This window comes from Homalodisca vitripennis, chromosome 6, assembly GCF_021130785.1.
Source record: "Homalodisca vitripennis isolate AUS2020 chromosome 6, UT_GWSS_2.1, whole genome shotgun sequence".
NCBI classification, from domain to species: Eukaryota; Metazoa; Arthropoda; class Insecta; order Hemiptera; family Cicadellidae; genus Homalodisca; species Homalodisca vitripennis.
The window spans coordinates 64,725,165-64,739,998 of NC_060212.1; the positions used below are offsets into that span (position 1 = coordinate 64,725,165).

The following is a 14,834-nucleotide window of genomic DNA, read 5'->3' on the forward strand; positions in this document are numbered from 1 at the left end:
ATAAAAACTATTTACACACGTTATATTTTTAAATACTTTTCTAGCAATCATAAACCATGATAATTAACCAGCGATAAATTTAGAACGGACAAAAAACGGGTTAACTAGAGGTACGTGTTTTTATTGTATAGAGAAATACAATCCTAATTAATATATGTCACTATAACAACATTTTCCGCTGATAGAACCTACAGGTATTAAAGTCTGAGATGGAAATTAAATGTATATAATATTTTAGAAAGCATTAAATACAGTTGAAAATGGTTAAAACGCGTTTTATTTAGGCTGTTAGTACTAAATTAAGGCTGAGAAAAAATTTTAAAGATCACACATAATATACCCTGTAAATTCTGATGAAGATGACTGTACTTTCTAATCAGTTTATCTGATCATAAAACAACGGGTAGATCATTTACCGGGAAGTGTTATTTTGGGAGTCGGCGCCAACATGAGATTTGATCATTCATGTACACAGGAGTATAAGAATGAGACACGAGTCTTGTTTAATGTGATTCATTGATAATTTCGAGACCGCTTCAGTATTCTATGGTGATGTAAATTCTTTATGTATCAGAATAGATAACAGTCCTTTAACCATTCAGAATTCAATCATTCACTACTACTATACACACAAAACACATTCATTTAAACTGTCCGTTAATCATTCATTGCTTTGAGAATAGATTCCCAAGCAATAACGTTAACTACCGTAAACACGGTATATAGGTCAGACGTTTTAGTTGAATCAACAAAATCATTAGGCGAGTGATTTAAAGTTTAGACATTACTTTTTATTTACAATTTTGCAGTTATTTCCTTTTTACTTCACTATTAATGATTTGATTTCACTATGTCAGTACATCATCATTGTGTAAAGAGCAAGAAAGGTTAATTAAAAAAATAATTATAATTTGAGTTAATTTGCTTCTTGGATGTTAATAATTCTATTTGAAAATGAAATGCTGAAATTAAATTAACCAGTGTGTGGTAAACACTCGAAAAACAGCCTCTTTGTAATCTCGTGTTACCACAAGAACTTTTTAAACTCATTTCGAGCCATTTTTGTTTCAAAAGAATGAATGAAACCAGGTTTCCAATTCCATTGACGCGTTTTGCAGGTTTCGTCTTTGTGTTTTTGCCAAATTGTAGAGAGAGGTTTATTATTAACGAATGGCCGTCATCTGGAAATATGAAATTAAAGATATCTAAATAATTTAATTAATACATTTATTACAAAGTTGTATCCATGACTATTCTTTAAAGGCTGCTTTAATGCATAATTTTAGGAAATTGAAATCTCCTCAGATGATACATCTAAGTTGAATAATTATAGGGGTTTTCAATACTTTTTTTCTTGTATGTGTTGGGCATAGACCTAATTCACATTAAATATATATGTAATTATAAAAAATGGAGAAACAATACGACACACAACTTGTGTAAACGGTTACTATGCGGAAACTTTGAATGGGTATGAATTGCAAACACGTTTAGGGCATAAACAAACATGGCTGGTATGATATCAATTATTAGTTAAGATATTATGGTAATGGTTGCTTTTCCTCTTAGTGCTATTATGTTACAAAATCTTGAAACTTAAAGGAATAAATCGTGCACAATGTGCAAAAGGTGATTTTGTGTAGTGTGTAACACCCGGATAAACCATAGGTTGTATACAAATGGCAGTTGCGTCTTTCCAACTTCAATGATCACAACAATTCGTAAAAATAAAAGTTTACTTAAAATATTTCAAATATCTTTAACTGAATACTACACTAATTCCAAATTTTGCCAATAGTAGCCGGGATAACAATATTGTTAAAGGACGCGAACAGCCGCCATTTGTTTACTTGCATGGAAAGAGACTGGCCATACTATGTTCTAATACTATGTTTTTTTTAATCAGTTGTATATCGCAGCAGTTATAATGATCAGAAGACGCGTTATATCGCGGCATTGATTTGGAGTCTTAATCGGCGAAGTAACAACTTTATAAGGGTGTCTGAGTTAAGCAGATGTCTTTTAAAACTACATTTAATGAGCGATAGATGCTATCAATTTTTGCTGATTTATTTATTTTTAATTTTAACCACACAACATTTTTACATATAAATGACTAAAATATGAAATAAATATAACAAATATTTTGAATTTCTGTAGTTTTTTCTTTCACGCATTAAGAGCATTTGTAATAGCCAATTTGTCACTTTTAAATCTGGCGCAAATAAAAATTCCTGAAGCAAAAATGTAGTTTTTATATCATTTTAGAATTGTATTATAAAATAAATATAATCCTATTCAAGTCATAATCACATACACGCTGTAAAAATAAAAAAAATAGTAATTTTTTTCATTTTTCTGTGTGTCCAAATATAAGTTGTCACAATTATACCTTATCTCAATTCAACTTCAAACGTACTCCTATATAATCTTGTGGAATAAAAAATATAATATTTTTCTATTTACCCATCTTAAGCATTTTTCATATAATATTAAAAAACCCATTTTTTTTAAGAATATTTAGACTAAACAATCATAAACCTTATCCCAGTCAATCACAGATTATACCACCGACAAAGGCAAAATTCTAGAGAGAAAATATCTAGAAACTCCTTAAACATACAAAGAAATTAAACTCAATTAAAAAGAAATTTTTAACTACAATAAAAATCATGTGCTCGATCAACGATAAAAAAGTGTTTTCAGAAAGAGTTTTGGCTTTATAACTACCGCCTATACGAACTACTTGTAGTTAATCAAGAATTAATTTATAAACATTTCACAATGGAATGATAAGTTTTCATTCGGCTGTGGGCAGTTTCATCACAACATTATAAGCCATGCACATCCACGTTATTTATCGTACGATAATACTGGATTAAGCCTTCATCACGACTCATCTTTAACGATAACGATTCACCGCCGCTGACGGAAAGCTCAATTTGTCATTTCCCCTTCCGGAGCGGGCTCCACAGGTAGATTGGTTGCCCTTAATCAAATACTCATTTTCTTCGGATTAACTGAATGGATTAAAAAATTATTCAATACTGATAGGGGGCATGCTCATATAGATTTGTGCCTACTAAGTGTAGGCTATCAAGATCTTTTAGTAGTATTATTTAGAAAATGTTTAACACTAAACTTTATATACCTTTTAAAGGAGTTTAAAAATATGTAAATAAGCCTGATATTAAAGAAAAGGTAACGCTGCCACAACTTATTTAAGTTATATACACCTATAACTATATATTGGAAAATAATCAAACTGGATTTTTTCGGCCATCGTTCAGTGAAACAACAAAAAATCAGTAACACTACGTTTCGAGATCTGCAATCTGATCTCTTCTTCAGGTAAATAACTAACCTAATACATAATAAATTATAAACTAGGTTAAAATGTGTTGTTTCACTGAACGATGGCAAATGTCCGAAAAAATCCTGTTTCCTTCACAATCCCTCCATTGTCAAAAATAAACTTCAAACAAAGAATAATCATGTACTTACAGAAGAGAAGCTCTAGTACAAAAAATCATTCTTCATATGACCCACTTTTATAGGTTTTGATTTATAAAAACATCAAAGCCTAATTTGTCGAGAAAATTACTTCATGCAGATGAAGGACTACGTAATACTTTGATTCAAAATATCTGGAAAATATGTTTTTGAATTATTATTAAATTTACAAAATAACAAGGAACTCAACAATTCAATTAATTAATATTATATGACTCATGTATACCATGGACACGGACATACAAACTCATATAATTCATACAAACCCTTAATTACAGGGTTTTTAGTTCAGGATATTACCAGTAAATGTCTACTATGTAATTCCTTAAAATATAACAAACAATGCCAAATCGTTTTAATTCGTTATTACCTGCGCTAGTAAGAAAGTCAGCTCGTTCGTATTGTATCTTTAAACTTTTACAGTGAGAACAAAACATCGTTACTCATTAGCAAAAGTTAAATAACGGCTTTAATCATCAATTAAATGAAACAGTAGCAGCAACGTTAAGACACTTCAACCGTCAGAGGTCTGCTCAAGAACCAAACGATAGATTTGTCCCGTCGCGTCGTTGCTGCTGATAATGGCGTTGCTGAGTCGGAATCCGAGTCTAACGAGGAACAGCTCCGCTGATGCCTGGCTCTTGGCATCTCAGAATTTTGCTGATTTAATCCGGGCTTGAACAAATCGACTTGATCATGTGTCAATGTAACGCTACAAATGGTGTTATTTAAGCAGTATCAAGAGCACAGCTATAAAGAGAATATAAGGTGGTACGATTAATTTCGGGTTTGAAAAATGTTTTTTTATGTTAAATGTATAGCTCGATCACTCCACGTGAAATTACAGCCATTTAAAAATTAAAGTATTATTATTTATAAAAAATAATTTCGTTAGAAAATAAAATATTGAAACAAATATTAATTTTAAAATTTATATTTATTCAAAGAAATTTAATTCCTAAAGACATAAATGAATAAAACACGTAAATTCCGAAACCTATAACTCATGTACAAATTTAACATTTTTGTCTTCAGCCGTTCTTATTTACTGTAGGCCTGATTACAAAATGCCTAAATTTCCAACTTTAAAAACCCGTAACTTCTTTTTTCTACTGTTTCTGTATTTAGTGACTAATCTAAAAAAGCTATGAATTTAACATCCAAATATTTTCCAACCCAAAATCGATTGCACTTTATTATGCAATTCAAAACGCCGTTTAGATAAATTACGAGGATAATAAAATAAAGGTAATTTCCCATCAATGAACTTTTAAAATGAAAAGGGTTGTCTTTTCGTTGGAAAAAATTAATTTTTTGGCTTTTCATGCAACTGCCTTTGTTGATATGGTGACATTGAATTAATAACTATCAATATAAAGACTATACCGTTCTATAAGCCTCGAATAGAATATTTTAGTAGAGCTTTTAGTAGAGAATTCGCAGCTTTTGGTATAACATGAACAGTTCCAAAGGGAAAAATAAATCAAAAGGGCCGTTTTAGGTTTGTATCTCTTATTTAAAACAAATTTTAGTAGTTTCCGTCAGTTGTCAAAATAAATTTTGTCAAAGCCGGTTCCGTGCAAGTTTAAGGAACTTTCAATAGTCTCTGTGACCGAAGTACCTTCAGTTAGTATCTCAAACCCGCAAACGTAGAAAAATGTACAGTGGAGCCCTCCAAGAGACAGCACTTTTAAAAGTAACAACTCGTTCTTACAATATGCAAATTGGTGTTGAACACCTCACTAATTACTATCAGAATTCCTAAGTAATGGATCAGGACGTCAAAAGCTACTAATTTAGTACGTTTTCGGTCAATTCTTAATTTGGTGGTCCAACCGCGCCAACTTGGGAGTAGTCACAGGCTGACCGAAGAGAGAAAAATGCCACATACGAATTATGAGCCAGTTTTTTTGGTCTGTCCGGAGAAAGTGAGTGCGGTTACGTAATCAGATTTATCAATCCAAATATCAAGCATCTCGTCTGACTGACATCCATATACTGTCAAATTGGTCTGCTTTAGGAGTTTTATGCCTTCATGGCTTTCGCCGTGATTGATGATTGTTTCAGTTTAAACAATACTGTAAATTCAAAGTCGAGTATTCTTTACGCTAGTAACATGAAAATTAATAATGTGATTGATGTCAAAACGGCTTAAAAAAGTTTATATGTATACGATTAAATAAATAAATTTAAATGAAAGTCCAAAATGGGCAGTAGTTTGCTTAGAAAGATACAGACAGTACAGAAGAGCCCCCATAGTTACAAAGACTAATAGCATTAAACTCTCAATCAGGAATTAGCTGGTGTTTTGCTCTGAACAAAGTAGATTATTTGATCCAATTCAATTTTCTGTCTTGCTAATTTCGCTTTTGTAGCGTTCTCCTAACTAGAAACCAATTAATCCTCCAGTGTTCTAGTTTTGCTGGAAAGTACTTTGCTTCATTCCACAGTGACGTGGACGAATAACAGAGTTAACTGAACTCTCTTCCAGTGGTGCCAAAATTTAGAGAAAGATTACCGTATAGCCATCGAATAATTATCGTACTTTCGGGTAAAAATATCGTAACACAAAGCAAAAACTAAAGGCTGTTTAGGCCTGCATAAAAATTAGGTCACACCTGTCTTGTTATCCGGTTTGGAAATGAAGCAATTCAGTTTATTTATTCTCAGAGACACCACAAAAAACTGTACTTATTTTCGGGGACAAACGGACAAAATAATATGTAAATTACTAAATAGAGTAAAGAACGCTAGATCTAAATAATTGTTTCGTTATTGTCTAAATAAGCTATTTTAATTCAGTGCTATATATGATATGACTGGTCCGCTTCTTTGCCTCTCCTTTTATAAATTGGTATAAAATACTTTCACGAGACAATAATTACCAACTGACTTACATCATATGAAAATCGAGTATGAAACTATCGTACTTTTACGCTAATCATCGTACATTTAGCAACGCTTCAGTTTCATTTATGTACGCAACACGACTTGTCTCGTAACAGGTTTCGCTGAGGTTCAATGTAAAATTTCAATAGCTCATGTCATTAACGTCAGACAATGATGCGACAATAGTAAGTTTCCTTACTAGTCTCGAAAGCTGTACGAGACTCTGCAATAGAACTTTCGAGACAAGTATTGACAAGTATAGTTTTCATCACGATGTAAAAAATACGAAATATTTTAAGATTATCTGAAATTCCATAGTCTAGTAATTGTTCTTCAATAAAGAAACGTAAGGCTCTTTTATAATTAACTGTAGTGCTAAAATCAGCTATTTTTACATAAGGCTGTAAACAATAATGAGATTTCAATTTTTCATTTTTCGTAGAGGGAAAGACATTTTTACATTCGGAAAGAATTATTTACAAAGGGAAAGTAATGAATGTTTGGAAGAGGGAACATCAGTTGACTTAGCTACGAGGGAAGCGATGACTTTCGCAGATCTCAGCTGTGTTGGAAAGTAGCCCATTAGGTTACAGAGTGATAAAAAGAAATGTTTACATCGTCCGGCAAACAAGGGAAACTGTGTCAGCCTACAGACTGGCTTCAAATACGCTCTGCCAAATCCCGTGGTTTCACATGCACCATCATAGAACCCATTCTTGTCAATGTAGAAATGAAGTTTCATACAACACTTTTAACCTACAGATAAATTTTTTCTCGAAATATCTTACCACAAGGTAAATTCGCATTATTTTTCATTAAATTGGGGTTCATATCAGTGTTTAAATAATAAAACTCTGCACACCAAGTCACCATAAAAGATGTTGGATGTGTTGGCCACATATGTTAATATGTCACACGTCTTAAATCTCTTATGAGTAAACTGTGTGTGCTTGCAAATTTATCTATTTCCTCTTTGCCCATAAGACCAATGTAAACATTCTCTGACGCTCAGCCAAAACCCAAAGAGTGACATGCACTATGATCGAAAAAAGTGTTTCTCACATACAAATGAAGCTTCGTGCACAATTTCAAGTCTATAGGTTAGTTTGTTTTCGATGTATAGTGCGGACAGAAAAACAAGACAGAAATGAAATTTTTTAAGCTCCACGAGTATAAGGCTTCGCTAACGCTCAGCCAATAATATCATATGTGTATCTTATATTTGTTGTTATTAATATTGATGAAACTAACATAGTTTTCTATTTTTTAGAAGGTGGAAAATTTTAGCCAATATTAATGAAATGGAAGTATAAAACCTGCACTTTGAACGTGCGAACTGGCAATTTACAATATACCCAGTACTGTAATATCTGCATGACCAAATATTCCAGCCTCAATGGCAAACTGGCCGAGTGAGTAAACATCGTTATGTAAATGTAACCTCCGAGAATCACCGAATAAAGGCCAACAGTTCCCGGTCATTTACATGCAGAATCCCTAGCCCTGAGCTGGGGATTTAATTACAATTTCTGTTTCCACACGATATAATTAATTGTGTACTCACCCTCACACTTGTGTGAGTCATGTTAATCTTGCCGAGCACATACCTGCAATCAGAACGTATTGTTAGTCGGTCATGTCAATTCAAATTTATGTTGCATCGTAAAAATTAATTTACTGATAAGCTGAAATGTGAAATATACTCTATAAACCAGATAGTTATACACAGTTTTACTACATTAATTTGCACTCTAACAAATAAAACAAAATTTATTATTTTATTAAAATTACAAAAATTAGTAATTTATTACGAAATCATGTTTTACAATTATTGCTGTTGTTGTACGGTATTATTAATAATTGTGTATACTTGATATTGATATATTTTATGTCCTTTGGTTTAATACATGTAAATGAGTCAATGGTTGCAAACTTTCATATAAATCGTTTAAAATTTGTTGTTGAAAATGGATGATTTGAAAGGATTATAGGATTTCGAATATTTTACCTCCCTAGTCTTCCAGCCTCCCCCCCCCCCCCAGTGCGTGTGACAATGTTGTGTTGTGTTCTAGGATATGTGCGGTAACATTGGTTGGTTCATTCTCCCCAGTGGATTGTACATTGTTGTTGTACCAGTCAGACAATACTTCGTTTTTTGACATTTAACAATTTTTGTTGTAAATTTAGTTTATTGTGTGATGAGTACATCGACACACTTTTTAATTTTAAATATTTTTGTATTTGTTTAGCCTAATGTGTTAGGAGTTTTTGATATCTGAGGAAGAGAGCAGATTCTAATCCTCGAAACGTAATATTTTTCTTCATCAAATAAATGAAAACTTTGTCATTTTTAACGCTCTTTTATTCTGGTTCTTACACCTGGATTGTGCATACAGACGTACAAAATCATACAATAGAACATTACTATGTGGTTTTAAAATCAACGTAGATTTTTAAAACGCATCACGATACAAGTACAAACAAATATTATAATTTAAAAAGCTGAACAATACAAGTTTTGTACTTTTTACATTTTTTGGATTTTACGGTGTGTCATGGTTTTAAATTTGATGTAAATTGATCTTATAATTGGAGAGCGAGTATTTATATTCCTTAACATTTGTATAATCTATAAAATTAGGAGGTTGGGTTTATAAATATTTTATAATATCATGTCCTACATTTTGACATTATTAATAATAGGTTTTTGGAGTCTACGCTGTGGTAAAATCATTATTGATAATATGGCTTGGATTGTTATTGAAATCTTGGCTATAGTCTTTAATGGCAGAAAAATTGATCGAAAATCATATTGAATCTATTGAATTGCTGTGACAAACAGTTCTGTATTTTGAACCCACGGTAAAATTCTACTGAAATACACATTTTGAAATTGTTAGCACTGACTGATAATTTTGTACGAAGTATGAAAACGTAATGGTAATTTCACTATGATCCGATGGTTGGTCAAAGAACGACCTGATTTTCTGACAAATCTTGTGTTTGTTCACTTTGAGAATAATTTTGTATTCTATTTTTTTCCCAGTGCATCTTTTGTCCAGTTTTATTGGATTAACGAAATTGAATACAATTGAAAATAACATATAAAGTGTCGTACCCAAGGAACAATAACTTTTGTTTGTTTGAAGTAATGACATCGATCAGTATCATATTGGAATTGCTATTTAAACGAATACTGAGTAATAAATGTTTCCTAGCAAACAAGCTGTTTGAGCTCAAATTCCGGTTGGTGCCTTGTAAAAAATAAAAAAGGAGAGGCTTGAATATGAAACAATAACTTGAATAAAAGTTAAACTTGAAAGTTTATGAAATGTTAGACTGGGACTCGAGCCAGGGCGTAATGTATTTCTCTAGTAGCCGGAGATTCAGACTTATTTCGCCCCGTAGCCGGAGTTTAGATCATCGATTGTAAAGACGTCTGTCTTGCTCCAACCGATTCTGTGTGTTAGTGTCTGTATTCAATTATTGTTAATGTACTGTATATGATATGAGGTTGAGTGGTAGAGAGTGATCAGCTGCCTCTTTATGAAAGCATTTTTCATTTCATTAACCATCATACGACTAAAACATTGCTCCTGCTCTCTTGTAAACTGTAGGTGACCACAGCAATAACACCCTTACAAGTTCTGGGAAGACAACGCATCACAGTTGTGTAAAGCAACGTCTACCATAGCAATCTCACGAAAGTATAAAAGGTTATAATAATCTCAGGAAGGTATACAATAAATGTATACAGAGTAGTTTTGTGTTAATGTTTAAAAATGATATTATAGACAAATCTTTATGAATTTTAAAGACACTTGAGTATTCCGACAGACTTTTCTACGGCCCCGGAACACCGTTATTTCATTGAAAGGCGTTTAACAAATAACTTCATTAATACATAATACAGCTAAGAGGTGTATCTATATTTTATTACATACCACGTGTATTTATCCACCAATTAGATTAATTATTAAAAAAATTAAAACATGTACTCATACACATAAGTATCATAAGATTTGAATGTATTTAAAAACAGAACAATTAGTTGCTATATTTGAAGTTATATTCGGATAAACCTGTTGGATTATGACTATTTTGTAGGAAAGATGTATTTATAATTTAATTACAATAAAAGCTGTTTCTTATACATGGTTTAAATTTGTCAATTTTGTAGTGTGCCTCTAAAGAAGAATAAAAGGAGATCGCTTCTCCTTTTTTATAAAAAAAAGAGTACTGGCTGGCAAATACTTTAAGAATAGATGATTAACTTCATGAGTAGTTCTGTTTATATGCCCATTAAGAATATCTACGTGTGTGGGTTAAACTGTAGTTTTCATTGTGTTTGATTTCAACTAACATTTACAGCGAATAATCAACTAAGTTAGGATTATAGGTTGGCATTCACTAAATCTATAATTTCACATCCCTTTTCTTCAAATTTTGACTACTGTTGTAATTTATTAGTTAATATAGAGTTAACATAAAGGTTTGAACTCTATGTTTTCTATATCAATTTATACCTAAAGATTTACAAAAGATTTTTAATTTTGAAGTTTTTGCTATTATGTTTCAGTTTTATACGCTTTTATTAAAAACAATTGTCATCCTTGCAAGATTTCTCATCCACAACTCCTCATCCACATTTGGTTTCTAACCTTTGGTTGTAACACAAACACCTGTATTTGTTGTATTACTTTGTTTCGACAAAGTGATTAAAACAATACTATAGTTATAGCACACAAATAACTAATGCTACAATGATATATTACAGAGTGCAGTTAGGTTAGGTTAGATGAGGGTAGACAAGAATAAACCTGTAAATTTGTCGGTCGGTTGCGGGCTGCGGAATGCTCGGATTGACATGTGGGTAGCCAAAATTGTCTGAGCCCGGCCAACACTGCAGCCCACCGTATTTCCAATGAATCATCAATGCTTACGTCAATGATATTTCCTGTCTACTTTTACACATGACATTGTATATTCTCAAGTAATGTATATGTACTTCAAAGCAATCTAAACACAATAATAATCCAAATTTTGTAAACTTCCTGGGTTAATAACAATGACCACACAACAGATATTCTTTAGTGTTCTGCTAGGTAACATCTATGATAATACTAGGCTCAGCCATCGGGTCGTGCTGTGAATAGTGTTTTATGCTCGACATCTTTTTTCCCCATGACAAAAATAGTCGATGATTACAAAGTTGAAGTTGTTTTTAATCTCAAGATTTGTCTTAAATAATAACTGTACTGAATTAAACATTTAGTTTATTTTCACTTTATTATTAAATTGTTGTTACATTTCGATACTGTGGTAATCAAATTAACTTGTTTTTATAGCAGATGAACGACTTAAGCGAAATATTCTTGCGACTTGAAGTTAAAAGATTCTTGTACCAAATATATCGCAAGTTTTCTCATCTCAACTTCTTAAAGAAGTCATCGAATATACCAGAATGACTACGTACACACCTGGAGATATTCAAGTATTGCTTTCATCCGAATTCTGGGTGTCGATGAGTACTTTCGATATATGATACTATAAAGCTAAATCCAGAATCACATGACGAAGGCTGTTTTATTCTTAGAAATATTTTATTCTTTTTTACCATCTCTGTCTTTATGACATATTGTGTTGATAAAGTAACGCTGTATAAGGTGAGATTGATGGACACGACCTGTACGTGTTTAGGTTCGGATATTACTACACCTACTCAAGCTATACATCTCGGCTTTTAAACGCTAAGCTTCGGGAAGTTTTTCAGGACAAATTTTCGAATTTCTGATTTGGACCAATCCTGATTTGATGCTCTTTAAGTTACAGAGCAGATGTCCCGTTACGAGTAAACAATTGCATTCCAAAGGCTTGGAATGCCATTAATCGTAGGTAGGAACTGTATTTTAAAGCACTTGCGAAAGATAAGCTGAGCGACATTCACGGATTAGAAACCCTTCCTTTATGGTTCATCTGGAATTTTTAAGATTTTCAAATCTTGGATACCTGGTACCTAGCGGTCTAAGGTGTTGGACCATTGGTCTGTGTTAGAGATAGTGCAGGTTTAAATCGTATCTTTTGCCGGTGCAATATTTTGTTAAATCGACCACATTCGATTCAACAGCCTCTCAACAAAATAAATAGTTGATTCCTATTGGAGAAAAGTGTCATTTTCCGAGTTGTCAATGTCAATTTCCAGAGTTGGTGGCCAAGAATCGAAGAATTGTGACTCCCATGATTTTGAATCAAGGTTATTTGCGGCTGTTAGATACCGGTTAAAATCCAAAGATACAGAGTTTCCTTGGCACAAAAACGTGATATGTCCAATGTAATTTATATGACAATGCAATTTATATGACAATGCATGCCATGATAGGTAAAAGTTAGCTCATAGCAGAAAACGGAGAAATGGAAAACACGGATGACTAATTAAAAAGAAAAGCAAAAAAATATAGCGACCTTGAAATTAAGGAAATCTTGATTTGGATGAAGCGTTGAGTCCAGGTGCTCTGAGGACCAAAAGGTTTAAGATCCACGGCTACGGAGGCTGAAAAGACTCAGACTGGGAGAACCTATAGGTGACGTCTAGAAGCTGAGGGACCTCCTAGCCAGGAAATCACAGGAGGAAAGATATCTATTGCTGGAGAATCCCGAGCAAAGTTCATACTTTACTCGACATAATTATTAATTTACAATTAAAACCCCATTGCAATGTTAAAGAAATTATTACAATATTTTTATATTACAGTTTGTACAAACATTTCGTTGCGATCTTAACGTTTAGATGTTTAATATAATTTTAATCGGGAATATGATGTTTAAGCTACGATAAGACCATAGCAGATCCCTTGATCTTTAAATCCTTCTTCTAGAATATTAACGGTTCTATATTGATGGAATCAATTGTACAACAAAAAATCTACTATGTCTTTTTTCGGCACTAAACATAAGCGTATTTATCATGTATTATTCTTTTTTTAGATTTTCAAATTTATTAACGGCTGATATTAAATACGAGTAAGTACATTGGTGCATTAACTCAAATAACTAATTTTTTCTGTTTTGTAAGGTTCAAAAATTATTTTTAACATTTTGACATGATTTTGTGCGGCCATAGATAACCAACTCTAGTTTCGTAGTAATATCAGACAGAACGATAGCGCGTAGCAAAATACCCTAAAGACAACCGTAAAATAAGTAGAGATATTCATAATAAGGAATATCGACCTGGGCTGTTATTACTTGGTTCCAGTCCGCCGTTCCGTATCTAGAGCGGAACTGAACACCCATATTCAGCCCAGAAGCACTAATGGAAGATACCTCGGTTTGAGCGAACAGAAATTTCCCTCTGAGGTCCTTCTAAAGTGAACTTTAAATTTATTTGTTTACTACTTTCCACTAGAACTGTGTCTTTCTACTCCCGGATTCAATTCTAAACGACTTGACATTTCTCGATATAACTGTCTTTCCTCCTTTGAGACAATGATTCGCCTAGAACTCCGGAATGTCTTAAAATCCTTCCTAACATCCACTATGAGAAAGGATTTTTGACATTAGATTTAGGAAGTGTAGAAGGCATTCTTAACATTGGAATTTTTGATATGAAATAACAAAAATATTTAAAATTATCAAGAGTAAAACTATAGACTAAACGTTAACGAAACCTTTAGGGGCTAGACACATTTCTGCCTGTATGTCTATCAGGTTTCTTCAGAACGAACTGACATATACGAACTTTAAATTTTGCATGACAATTTCTATTCGATGATGTTGCATCTCACTTCATGGTTTTGGCCAAGCGTTAGCGAACTTATTTTAACCGAGACGTGGCCTTAAGGATAACCATAATGGCAATTAGAAACTCTCAGAATAAATAAATTTGTGAACAAACTGAATAGGCCTACAATCATAGCATTTGAAAATGTGACATAATAAGAGATATTGTCTAACTATCCGTAATTATTTCTAGAAAGACCATCTGTAAACTCTAAATTTTGCATGAAACTTCATTTCTGCATGGGCAAAATTGAGTTCGATTATGTTACTTATCCCTTCATGGAAATTGGCTAAACATAATTGAAGCCATCACTCAGGAGGTAGGAATTTCTGTCTATCTGTCTGTCCGTAAAATATATCATGAATGAAATGGAAATAAATACATGAACTTTGTCATGAAACTTCAGCGAAGCTATGTGACACGTGACATGTAATGAAATATACGAGTAAATGCAAGTTTTTATTTTTATAAAAAACAAATATACAGGGTGTTCACAAAAGGGTCACAAACTTCTTTGGCTGATAGTACTCATCTATTCAAACGAAAAATGTGATATAACCATAGGTTGAGAAATGTGTTGTTTAGCCGCTAGCCGCCAGCCGTCTTTTTGTATTTTTTATAAAAAAACATTATCATCTCTAAAACTAGTTAA

The 14,834-nt window shown here is 32.6% G+C and overlaps 1 protein-coding gene across 3 annotated transcripts in view; it reads right to left on the reverse strand.

Annotated features, from left to right (window-relative positions):
• LOC124364401 overlaps positions 1-14,834 on the reverse strand; it is a 175,240-nt gene that overhangs the window by 79,324 nt on the left and 81,082 nt on the right. Inside the window, exon 1 of one of the 3 annotated variants that reach the window (XM_046819848.1) lies at positions 7,967-8,002. The exons of the other annotated variants lie outside the window; for them this stretch is intronic. Within the exon in view, the coding sequence (XP_046675804.1) occupies positions 7,967-7,987 (21 nt within the window). The 5' untranslated portion in view covers positions 7,988-8,002. Of the gene's footprint in view, positions 1-7,966; positions 8,003-14,834 lie in introns of those variants that run through there. 3 annotated transcript variants of the gene reach the window in all.